Consider the following 13,358-nt stretch of genomic DNA (forward strand, 5'->3'; position numbering starts at 1 on the left):
ACTAGGGGCCCAGTGCACGAATTCGTGCACCTTGAAAAGAACTGTGGGCCACAAGGCTGCGGTGGGCACAGGGATGGGTCTTGGCCCATCCTCCATGCCCCTACTTGGCCCTTCCTGCTGTGGCCCCTGGTCCCCTGTCTGCCGGCAGCCCCGCTCCCGCTGCCACTGCTCCCACGCACTGATGGCGCTAGCCCCGCTTGCACCCGCTGATGGTGCAGAGCAATTGGGGCTGGCGCCAGCAGTGAGTGTGAGTGGGGCTGGTGCCGTCAGCAGGTGCGAGTTGTGGCTGCTGCCCCGATCGCCCCTCAGGAGAAAGAGGAGGTGGAGAAGCCCTGAGGGGTGATTAGGGCTGGCAGTCACCGCTCACACCTGCTGATGGTCCCGAGCAATTGGGGCTGGTGCCGGGCACGGGCAGCGGGTTCGAGCGTTGGCTTTGGCGCCAGCAGCGGGTGTGAGCGGGGCTGGCACTGGCAGCAGGGGCAAGCGCTGGGGGAGAATTTTCAGTAACCACCAGAGGCTTGTCCCAATGACAGCGACCAGCACCCCACCTTGGTCTGGTGTCCCTGCTCACCTGCTCCACCATCCTGCCGCGGCTGACGCCCACCATCTTCTGCGCTCTGCCACCTCCTGCTGACGCTCACCATGTTTCGTGTGTGCCCCTAGTGGTCAGTGCACGTCATAGTGACTGGTTGTTCGATTGTTCCACCGTTTGGTCTATTTGCATGTTAGCCTTTTATTATATAGGATCATTTTCTCAAGTGCCTAGGAAGTTAGTGTATAATTGGGTTTTCTTTTTGCATGTTGGGAAACAGTAGCTTGGAGAGGAATTTTTCTTTCAAGGCAAGTGTTATAGGTTTGAGATTTGGAGAAAGGGTAGAAGTAGAGGTTGGAGACAGGCAGACCATTTAGTTTGGCTGTTGCAGTTGTCTCGTAGAAGAAATCAAGGCTTTGGGCAACAGTGGTGTCATTGCAGATAGGAGAACCAGTATGTTGGGAATTAAAACCGTGTTAAATGTGGTATACATGAGAGGGAGGAAAAAAAGGTTGACCAATTCTGGGATCTTCATTTATTTCTGTTTAGGCTATGTAACAGCTATCTATATATATAAAAGCCTAAGCGACCGTTATGACCAGAACGACTGGAATGACCAGACAACCGGCCAGCAGCTATGACGCGCACTGACAGCCTTGAATCTGGTTCACCCACACCCAGGACCCAGACAGGAGGGAGTAGGGAGCCCGATTCCTCACTGAATCGGCCATTGGTTAGCTTGCTGCTGGGGCACTGACAGCCCTGAATCTGGTTCACCTGCACCCCAGACCCAGACAGGAGGGAGGAGGGAGCCCGATTCCTTGAGGAATCAGCCACTGTTTAGCTTGCTGCTGAGGCCAACCTCCCATGGTCCCTCTAAGGCCGAGGGACCCCACCCGTGCACGAATCCATGCACCGGGGTTCTAGTAAAAAAATAAAAATACATAGGTCCTCCGTAGTTGTTATATTCTAGGTAAACAGTGACCCATGTCTTCAGCTAGGAGATTAGAATTAGAATTTGAATGGTGCTTTGCATTTCCTTAGGGGGTATTATGAACCATTGTATTTCATTTTAGAAATGAAGTTGCTGTTACATATGAAAGATAGGCCCAAACTGCCATAGAGGCCAAGAATGATAAATGTTGTTTGTCCTTAATGCTCAAGCCTCTTAATAATTGCCTCTGATCTCTTTCCATATAAACTTTGTGTCTAAAGTATTGAATCTGGAGTAGTTACACTCACATTTTATAATAGATAATTTCTCTAGTGATGGGGCATGGATGATGTTCCATTGCCATTCTTTGAAGAGTACATTATATTCATTACATAATGGTCAGAAGTTTGTTGTTTATGTTTTTAACCACAAGAGGGTGTTTGTAGAGTTCTGAGCACAGTGGTCAGAGGCCAGTGTCATGGGCTGGCTCCAAGTTTGGGTTTATGTGGCCTTTGTGGTAAGTAAATAAGCTGAGTGATGTGTTGTGGTGACAGTGGCTTTCAAGAGTAAATACTGCCACCTTTCAATTCTTGCATCATTAGTAGCGACTTACAGTAACTGCTGTGGAATTATTTCAGACATTTAAATGTGGTCAAGGTCAAGGTTGTTTCCTTTAGCTCTACTGCAAGTCTTCCTTTTCAGCTCACTTTGATTTTAGGTCTGAAATAGACTTTTATAAAGCCAAAGGACTCTTTTTAAAAATAAATACCTTAAAATAACCGGGTCCTTTTAATTTATCAAAAATGCCCTGTGTCAAACTGATTATTTTTATAATAAGAACAAATGATATTTGTTTGTAAGTTTTTTCAATTCCATCTGAAAATATGCAGTTGAGAACTCTACTAACAAGCAAATTTTCTCTTAACTTTGCATTTAGATTATATTTAGTAGTTTGGAATGCTGATTTTTAGGACAGATAGAACTGACTGGGTTTGTTTCTCATTTGGTACATTTGATTCTAAAGCACTTTTTCACTGAGTTCCTACTTCAGAGTAAATTCCTGAAGTAACAGAGAAGGCAGAGAAATTAACTCTGGATTTCATCGGTTTACCTTTCTCTATTAAAAAAAAATTTTTAACCTGTTTCACATTTTATATAGAGAGAACATTGGACATTCACAAAAGTAGACAGAATGACAGACTGAATCCCTATCACCTGTTGCCCAGCTTCAAACATGGACTGTCCTCTCTTCTGTATTAGTTTGATGCGGATCTCAGACATCTTGTCATCTGTGAGGTGTTTTCATTTTCAGGTGGAAAGGGTACTACTGTGAGTTCTGCTCACTGAGTCACTGGGGGCTGGACATTAGAAATGGGCAGTCTAGGGCTTGGTGGTAGGGCTGCTGTCAAGGGGAATTATTTTGAATTTCTGCAGCTTTTGTTAAAATCTGATGTGTTTCCTTTAAAGTGTAGCACAGACTTTGTGTATTGTCTGAAAATATTAATTTGTTCTTTACCATCTTTCAAAAAGACATTACGATAACTTTAAAAAATGTAAATGTATATATACTAAGATTTAAAAAGAGAGGAAAAGCCTATGAAAAAACTGAATGAGGGTCATCTTGTAATATGAAACCACTTACAGAAACTGCAAGACAAAAAAATGTAAATGTATATATACTAAGATTTAAAAGAGAAGAAAAGCCTATGAAAAAACTGAATGAGGGTTATCTTGTAATATGAAACCACTTACAGAAACTGCAAGACCTTATACAGTGATGAGCGATATGCTGTGGAATTTTCTAGTGGTCAGAGTCAAAAGGAAACACAATCAGTTTTATCCTTCAGCGTTCTTCCTGTCAGTGAAGACAAATTTTCCTCATGGGATCTTGTAAAGCAGTGTTTGCCAACCTTTCGGACCTCACGGACCACCAGTGGTCTGCCGACCACCGGTTGGCGATGGCTGTTCTAAAGGAGCTACTGGGGCATCAGGTGGAGGTCGTGGGGTAACTTGGTCTCTGAGCAGATCGTTGTCTGGGAAGCCCAGAGTTCTTTTTTGACTTGTATTTGGGGTTTGCAGATTCAATAACCTGCAGTAGCTGCAATTTATTGAACTCTATTATGTGTCAGGCATTGTGCCAGGTGATTTTATTTCAATTAATCTTCAATCCATTCCTGCTCCATAGATACTACTTTCCACCTTTTTCAGGTGAAGAAATTGAAACTCAGAGAAATAACTTGCTGAAATTATGTAGCGGTTTGTACTCAGTGTGCTAAAATATTTGACATGTAGATACATGATTATTGATTTATGTTTTGTGGGTGTATGTAGCTACTTAAAAAAAAGACTGGCTTGTCTTTAGATTATTGTCTGACTGGAAATGTGATTACTTTCGTGAGAACAGGGTTGTGGGGCCATGGTTCATGATGAATCTTTTTATTCATGCTACCTGTTCATGATTGTTGTGCTGTTATTTTCATTGTGCATTACCATTTCTGGCTTTCACTCTTTTCATTTTAATGCAGAGAGAAAAGGAGCAGCAGGAAGAGAAAACTGGTTTGTTCAGGAACACAGTGAAGAATGAAGCCAGTGAAAGAAGAGCTATGATAACTCCTGCTCTCCGAGAAGCCCTTACTAAACAAGGTGAAAGCCCTCAAGAATTGTTGTTATAATACTATGTTTTAAGCATTCTAATTTAATCCCTGAAAGCAGAAGCATAAAATTGGGATTGCCAAAGGGAAAGTAGGTCGTGAAGTCCTTCTCTAGCCCAGCGTCTGTGTTACTGTGCCGGTTGTAGCTGTCTAGGGAGTCACTGTCTTGTTTCTGTGGATCACTTGTGTGTTGGCTGCCTGGGCCAGCAAATTCCTCTTTGCTTGATTTATTGGGATGTTAGCACCTGTGTGGCTCAGGTATGCAGAAAGAAAATGCCATTACTGACTTCTTTATAAATCACTGTTTATTAAGGGAAAATTATTAAATACAGAAAAAAGAACATATTTGATACTATGCTGGGTTAATTAGAAGTGTTTTATCTAGAAGCATATCTGGATTTTTATGGTTATACCTTATTAAGGAGGCTGTAGTTGAATGTACAAATAATGTGAATTATATTTTCTAAAGAAGAAATATAAGAATTTGGAGTCAATAGACTGACTTCCTCTCCTCCCTCCCTCTTTAGTGAGAACCTTTTATGTGATGGTTATGACGATGCAGAGGAATATAATACATTACCTCCTTCAAGGAGCTTTTAGTCTGTTAGAGGAGACAGACAAGAATATACAGATTTTACATATAAATCTGTATATATATAAAAGTGTTAAATATACATAAATATTATATATAAAACATATATGTTTGTCTTTTAATTAGGATATATAGACTATTTAAAGTGATTTTATGGTATGTTTAAATCTATCATGTTGCTATTTGTTTTCTGCTTGTCTCCTGTTCTTTGATTTTCTTTTTCCTGTTTTCAGATTAATTTTTTAATAATTCTGTTTTTGTTTTTTGACAGGCCTGTGCCCGCTGCCCGCGGTGAGGGCCACAGGCTGCACACGGGGCTGGAGAGGCTGCCTGGAACCGTCTCCCATGACTAGGTCATTCCCTCTCGGGTCAGATCGCTTTCATCGGGGGCGTTACCCTGGTTAGAAAGGGGACAGGCAGGACTGTGGAGCAGCGGTTCTCAACCTGTGGGTCACGACCCCTATGGCGGTCAAACAACCCTTTCATGGGGGTCGCCTAAGACCATCCTGCATATCAGATATTTACATTACGATTCATAACAGTAGCAGCATTACAGTTATGAAGTAGCAACGAAAATAATTTTATGGTTGGGTCACAACATGAGGAACTGTATTTAAAGGGCCAGAAGGTTGAGAACCACTGCCTAGTCTGTAGTCCAACGCTCTATCCCCTGAGCCAAACCAGCCAGGGCAATAATTCTGTTTTATATTCTATGTTAGCTTATTAGTTATTGCACTGTTTGTTATTTAGTGGTTACTTGAGGTTTTATACTAGATCTCTTTATCATATCATAGTATGTCCTTGTGTGGTGGTACACCACTTCATGCATAGTAGAGCAACCTTCAATAGTATATTTTCTCCTCAACCTCTATGCAGTTGTTATCATATGTTTTACTTTTTACATATATTATAAACCCTATGCTACATTGTTATTGTTTATTTTGGTTTAGTGAATTATCTATTAAATATTTAAATAATTAGAAACAATTAATATGTTAACTTATGTAGTTACCACTTTTGGTGCTTTTCATGTGTTTGTGTAGATCTGAGTTCTCTCTGATAGCTTTTCCTTCTGCCTGAAGGACTTATTTAAGCATTTCTTATGGTATAGGTTTATTGGTGATGAGTTATTTCAGCTTTTGTATATCTCAAAAAGACTTTATTTTGCTTTCATTTTTGAAGGATATTTCTGATGGATATAGAATTGTAAGTTGACAGCTTTTTTCCTGTCATGTTGTTCCACTTTTTGTTTACATTGCTTCTGATTAGGGCTCTGCAGTCATCTTCTATTTGCATCTCTGAATGTAATGTTTTTAACCCCTGGCTCTTTGTAAGATTTCCTCTTAATTACTGATTTTGAGCAATTTCATTATAGTGTATCTCTGTAGTTTTTTTACATGTTTCTTTTACTTGGGATTTGTTGAACTTCTTGGTTCTATGGATTTGTAGTTTTAATTAAATTTGGACAAATTTTGGCTGTTATTTCTTCAAATATTTTTTGTCACTTCTTCTCTCTCCTCTTCTTTGGGGATTCCAATTACATATATCATAGGCCACTTGAAATTGACCCATAGCTCACTGATGTTTATTTTCATCTTTTTAAAAAAATATATGTTTTTATTGATTGTTAGAGAGAAGGGAGAGGGGGAGAGAGATAGAAACATTGATGAGAGAGAAACATCCATCAGCTGCCTCCTGCACGCCCCCTACTGGGGATCGAGCCCAGAACCTGTGCATGTGCCCTGACTGGAAATCAAACCTGCAACCCTTTTGTGCACACGATGACTCCCCACCAACTGAGCCACACTGGCCAGGGCTGCTCTTTTCATCTTTTAAAATTCTTTTTTCTGTCCCATTTTACATTTTGGATAGTTTCTAATGCTATGTCTTCAAATTTAATTTAGCAATCATTTCTTCCCTAATGTCTAATCTTCCATTAATTCTATTCAATGTTTTTTTTTTTAGCGTAGACATTGTAATTTGCATCTCTAGAAGTTCAGTTTGCGTCTTTTTATATCTTCCATGTCTCTACTTATATTTTCAAGCCTAGGAAACATAGTTATAAGTGTTTTTAATGTCCTAATCTGCTAACATGTGTGTTATTTCTGGTTACTGGATAATTTTCCTCATTATTGGCCATGTTTTCCTATCTGTTTGCATGGTTGGTAATCTTTTATTGGATGCTAGATCTAATTTTACCTTATTGGGTACTCTATATTTTTGCATTTCTAGAAAAATTCTTGAGCTTTGTTCTGGGAGTAAAATAAATTACTTGGAAGCAGTTTTGAAACTTTTAATCTTTTATGGCTTGTTAGGTGAGACCAGACCCAGCTCTATACAGCGAATTATTTCCCCGTATTGAGGCAAAATAATTCTATATACTCTGCCCAATGCCTTGTGAATCTGGAAGTTTTTCTGTCTGGTTGGCACAGTTCCCAGCTGGCTGTGAGCACCAGGAACACCTTTAATCCTGTCAGATGGTTCTTTCCCATTCTTGGGGAGTTTTTCTTTCACATATGCACTAAGCAGGACTCATGCAAATAATTATAGGAATCCTCTGCAGACTCTTGAGTTCAATCTCTGTGTAACTTTTGTCTCTCAGGTACTCAATCCTGCTAACTCTAGCCATATGGGCTTTCATACTCTCACTTCCATGTCCTCAGCTAAGGGAGAGGTAACTGAGCTTTATGTGGGTTTCTGCCTTACTACAGGACATTGACACTTTTAAGACAGTAAGCTTGGGTAATAGTAGGGTTCACCTTGTTTGGTTTCCATCTCTAGGATCACCATTCTTTGTTGCCTGATGTTTCTTGAAAACTGTTGTTTTACATATTTTATTATCCATTTTTTGGTATTTCAGGTGGGAGAGTAAACCATCTGTTACTCCATCTTGTTTAGAAGCAACTGCATGTTGGATTATCTTGGCATTGTGGTCAGCCAGAGGTTTCTCGTTTCTGTACTGTGTAGTTTCTTTTACACCTAACTAAATGCAAAATTTTATAGAGACCTATATATCTTGGAAGAGAATGATATAAAGAACTAATATAATATAGAGTGTAGTTTCTATAATAGTGATATGAACAACACAGGAATCCAAAAGAACTAGAATTTTCTCTGGGAATCTTTTAAATGTTTATTCTCTATCTGAGATTTGCTATTCAGTTAGACACGGTTTCATCTTCTACTAGATAAGCAGTGCTTTGTTTATTTATATTCCGGATGTTTACATAAATGTGGAAGAGGATAAAAGACAAAGCCCTGCAGAGTTGCCACTAGAGACTTGTAATTCAAATTGACACTGTTCCATTAATCATTACTGTGAAACGTATGGATGTTTAATCAGCCACTGATCTACTTATGCCATCATCCAGACTGTATTTCTCCATTTACCTCATTTGTCTGGAAGTCAAGAGTCTTTTTGTGCAAGAGACTCGTAATTATGGTTTATTACTTGAAGCCTCATGAGAAGCTTTATTAAATGTTTTAGGAAGTCAGAATGTTCTACTTGTTTGCTCGACTAGTTTGTTATAAAAGGAAATAATGATTGTTTTGGCATGGCTTTTCCATGCTTTTCATGTCTTATGTGCCTCAAAAATTTTAAATGATAGGTTGTAGAGTGGTGCTGAGAATTCATGTTAGGTCCTAGAATTTGATTTTCCCACTTTTTTGAGCAATATTTCTTTATTTTAATCTTCTGTTGTCCCTCTGATTCTTTTTTTAAAAGTATTTTTTATTGATTTCAGAGAGGAAGGGAGAGGAAGATAGAAACAGCAATGATGAGTGAGAAACAGCATTGATCAGCTGCTTCCTACATGCCTCCTACTGAGGATCGAGCCCACAACCTGGGCATGTGCCCTGACCAGAAATTGAACCACGATCTCCTTATTCATAGGTTGATGCTCAAACACTGAGCCAAACCAGTCAGGCTGATTCTTCATTTCAAATATATTATTACTTACTTTTACTTTATGGCACAGCATGTGGTTCATTTTTATAGCTGTTCCTTCCATCTTTGAAAAGCATTTTTGTAGTTGTAAAGTGCAGTGCTGTGTGTCCTTGATTAGGTTTGCTGTGTTGCTCAGATCTTAGAGCTCTACTGAGTTTGGTCTGTGAGATTTGTTAGATACTGAGAGATATTACAATCTCTCCCTATGATTTTGGATTAGCCTATTGTTTCTTTATGTATTTTGAGAGTATGTTATTAGATGCATACACATTTTAAATTGTTTTATCATCTTGGTGAATTAAACTTTTAATGATTTCTGCCACTGGGTTGTTGTCTACCATTACTTAAGCTATGGAAAAAGATTTTGCTTCTTTTATAAGCACTTTCTGACATAAGGCTTGAATCAATTCAATTTTGTGTTCACTGTTTTTCCATTTAGGTTATCAGTTGATTGGGAGCCATTCTGGGGTGAAGCTTTGCAGGTGGACAAAGGTATTTGTCTTTATGCACTTTTTGTGTGGCTATTATATGCATTCAATGAATTTTACCATTTTAAAGGTACAATTTACATTTAATGAAATGTAATGATTTTGAATGAATTTGTTAAATGAGTTCAGCAAATTTTTATGGATGTAAAAAACCCTTATCCACCACTCCAAAATAGAAACAGAGGCATGGATACATGGAACAGACTGACAGCTAGCTGTCAGAGGGGAGGGGAGGGGGCACTGGATGAAAGAAGATAAAGGGATTAGCTAAAGAAGATATATGCATAACCCATAGACACAGACAACAGTGTGGTGATGGCCAGAGGGAAGGGGTCCTGGGAGTTGGGTAGAGGTGGGCAAAGGGGAGGAAAATGGGGATATTGGTAATAGTGTCAATAATAAAAATAAAGATTAGAAGAAAAGATATAGACTATTTTTCTTATCCCATAAGTTTACTTGTGCTTATTTCTAGTCAATTCCCCCTCCCCCACAGTCAGGAAACAGTTGTTCTAGTTACTCACTATAGTTTAATTTTGCCTTTTCTAGAATTTTATATGAATGGAATTATATCATGTGTAGTTTTTATTTTTGCCAAGTAGCTTTTTAAACTCAACATAATGTATCTTAGACTTGTTCATGTTGTAGTATGTATCAGTAGTTCATTCCTTTTTATTGCTGAGTACTATTCAGTAATATGAACATATCAGTTTTTAATCTCTTGGTAGACATTTGAGTTGTTTTTCAGTTTTGGGCTATTAATGAATAAAATTGCTATAAATATTTTTGTACAATGCTTTTTTGTGAACATACGTTTTAATTCCCTTTGGTACATACTTAGGAGTGAAATTACTAGCTATATATTTAACTTTATAAGAAGCTCCCAATCTGTTTTCACTGTGGTTGTACTATTTTATACTTGCATCAACAATGCATGAAAGTTCCAGTTGCTACATATTCTCACCATCATGTGGTATTGCAGGTCTTTTTAATTTTAGCCATTCTAGTGAGTGTGAAGTGGTAGCATTGTGGTTTTGTTTTGTTTTATTTTATTTTATTTTTCCTGGATTGCCTCTGCCCTCAATGCCATAATCCACAGCTGACTTTGTGTAGTACTTCAACTGCCTTGATGGTCCTCTCCAAGGGAACCCGCTTCTCCAGAGCCTGATATTTTCAGAATATCGTATATTCTCAGCATTTCTCTGCTGTATCCTTATAGTGCCATCTGCTCCCTAGGCCAGTTGTTGTTATATGTGGATATCTGAGAAACTTTTCTCCCTTTTTTCACTCCTATTCCTCTGCTTTCATCATGAGGGATTTGAACATTCCAACTGATGACACTTCCAACACCTGTCATTCAACATACTCGTCAGTGTCTTTTATTTTCTTTGTAATGCTTCTAACATCCCACATCTGTTTCTTCCAATCCAGTGATTTTCAGTAATGTCAGACTCAAAGCCTTCTGCTGATAACCAGTATTTTGTAATATCCCTTTTACTATATAGCTAGGTTAAATTTACAGATTTACAAATATAATCTCACCTACATAATTGTTTTTTAATATGTTTTTATTGATTTCAGAGAGGAAGGGAGAGGGAGAGAGAGATAGAAACATCATTGATGAGAGAGAATCACAGATCAGCTGCTTCCTGCACGCCCCCTACTGGGGATCAAGCCCACAACCCGGGCATGTGCCCTGACCGGGAATTGAATCATGACCTCCTGTTCATTGTTCGATGCTCAACCACTAAGCCACACAGGCCAGGCTCATTATTTTTTAAAAAAAATTGTTCCTGTGTATGTTCTGCAGTGTAGCTGAGAGGTCGGTGTGCTTAGTCCTGTGTTTAGCAATCTGAAATATTTGTACAGTCCATCTGCCCACCAATGAATATAATTGCCCCTTCAACACTGACCTTGTGGAGAAACAGGATGTCCTTACTCCATCAGGTGTCGGAGTCGAACTCGTGGCCACAGGGTGCTCAGGAGGGAGGGAGCCTGGTCTGGACCCCACACCAGTGAGTCCGGGTGGGGAGACAGCCCACGTGACGCGTCCACAGAGACACACACACTGTCAGCCTGTGGGGGTGACGGCAGGATTCATAGGACATTAGAAGTCGCATAAGAAGTCTTCTTATGAGAAGATGGTTATGAGATAAGACTTCACATGAGAAGTCTATCTCATAATTCACCTCAGCGGGTTCTGTAATGCGTGTTCCAAGTGGAGATGAAGCCGACAGGAAATGCGCAATAAAACCCAGGGCCCTGCTTCATTCCTGATGAGACCTAACGCTCTTATTCACGGAGGAAACACTTGTTTCTTGTTCTGGAAGTTTTTTTCCTTCAAAAGCTCAAGCCCGTGACGTTGAGGGCTCAGCCACTCCCTGCCCGCACGGCCGTTCGTGAGTCATGGCTTGAATTTTGTAAAAGGATGCAGTGCGGCTGAATCGGTGAACCTGGGCAGCTGTCGGATTTAGGTTCCAAATTTCCCTCCTGCCCCTGCCCAACGCCAAGCGGGGGCCTCTGGAAGGGGGTCCCTGCTCAGCTGTAATTGTGTCATCGCGTTGAAAACCACATTTATGGCTGAACCCAAGCCTTTCACTCTGAGAGACCCAATGGGGTTCATCTCTGTCACGATGAAGTTGTGCATTTCCTCCTGGCACAACCCTGATGGGAAAATGTCTAGGAACTTCGGGTTGCTCCACAACAGAGCTTGTGACGCGTGACCCTTGGTTGATTCTTCGGGCCGAGTGGTGGGGTTTCTCTGAGGTGACTCGGGTTGTTTCATCACAGTCAGGAGAACGAGGCCACAATGAGGTGTAACATGGGGGCTCTAATGGGTAAAGGAAGGTCGGCTTTGTGACCCGACTCATCCTCCTTGGCTCGGGCGACGCGACCTGACGTGCCTTAGTTTTTACCAAACTGAAGCCCAGTGAGAAAACACACCAATGCCTCGATTTCCGGTAGTCGGGCGGGATCAGCCTGACGGCGGTGGTGAGGGCGGGTGTTTCTGGGCTTCTCAGTCACCTCCTTCCCCGACAGCATTCCCGCCGTCATCATGCTAACTTGGCCAGTTCGGTGCTGGCGGTTGGAGCTGCCCGTACTTCCCAAAGTCCGCCATGGTGTTGGGGGCAGGGGGTCACCTACATAATGTTTAAAAGACTCAGTGTTCTCCCCTAGCTATAACATAAAGAGAGAAAAAAGGAAGTACTTTATATTAAAACTAGAGGCCCGGTGCACAAGATGCATGTACTTGGGAGGGGGTCCCTCAGCCTGGCCTGCGCCCTCTCGCAGTCCAGGAGCCCACGGGGGGTGTCTGACTCACGGCTTAGGCCTGCTCCCCGAAGCAGGCCTAAGCCAGCAGTTGGACATCCTTAGCCCTGCCGTGGAGGCAGGAGAGGCTCCTGCCACTGCTGCTCATGGCTTAGGCCTGCTACCCGAAGCGGGCCTAAGCCGGCAGTTGGACATCCTTAGCCCTGCCGTGGAGGCGGGAGAGGCTCCCGCCACTGCTGCTGCACTCGCCAGCCATCAGCCTGGCTTCTGGCTAAGCGGTGCTCCCCCTGTAGGAGCACACTGACCACCAGGGGGCAGCTCCTGCATTGAGGCATCATAGCGACCAGTCGTTTTGCTATTTGGTCGATTTGCATATTAGCCTTTTATTATTTAGGATAGTTTGTATTTCTGTATGAAATGCTCAGACACTGTTACATTAGAAGGGATAATGAAACCATCAGCTTTTATAATGAACTAGAGGCCCGGTGCACGGTTTCTTGCACCGGCGGGGTCCTTCGGTTTGGCCTGCGGGGATCAGGCTGAAACCGGCCTGGTGCACAGTTTCATGCACCAGTGGGGACCCTTGGCCTGAACTGCACCCTCTCGCAATCTGGGACCCCTCAGGGGATGTCAGATTGCTGGTTTCGGCCCGATCCCTGCAGGCCAGGCCAAGAGACCTCACCGGTGCACGAGTCTGTGTATGTACGGGCCTCTAGTATGCATATAAGATCTTTGGTTAATCTCTTCCCACCCTCCTCCCTCCCCATTTCCCTCTGAGATTCATTAGTCTGTTTCATGTTTCTATGCCTGTGCATTGAGTGTCTGCCCCCTGGGGATCAGTGCGCGTCATAGCTACCGGTTGAACAGTCGGACACTTAGCATATTAGCCTTTTATATATATAGACTAGAGGCCTGATGCACAAAATTTGTGCAAGGGGCTCGGCCCTT

At 41.6% G+C, this 13,358-nt stretch overlaps 1 protein-coding gene across 2 annotated transcripts in view; it reads left to right on the forward strand.

Annotated features, from left to right (window-relative positions):
- The window catches only part of LOC102260719 (S-adenosyl-L-methionine-dependent tRNA 4-demethylwyosine synthase), a 133,425-nt gene that overhangs the window by 24,003 nt on the left and 96,064 nt on the right, over positions 1-13,358 (forward strand). For both annotated transcript variants that reach the window (XM_005872041.2, XM_014544449.1), the window contains exons 8-9: positions 3,992-4,109; positions 9,095-9,147. In XM_005872041.2, coding sequence (XP_005872103.1) covers positions 3,992-4,109; positions 9,095-9,147 — 171 coding nt within the window. The remainder of the gene's footprint in view (positions 1-3,991; positions 4,110-9,094; positions 9,148-13,358) is intronic.

Source organism: Myotis brandtii, unplaced genomic scaffold (genome assembly GCF_000412655.1).
Source record: "Myotis brandtii unplaced genomic scaffold, ASM41265v1 scaffold363, whole genome shotgun sequence".
NCBI classification, from domain to species: Eukaryota; Metazoa; Chordata; class Mammalia; order Chiroptera; family Vespertilionidae; genus Myotis; species Myotis brandtii.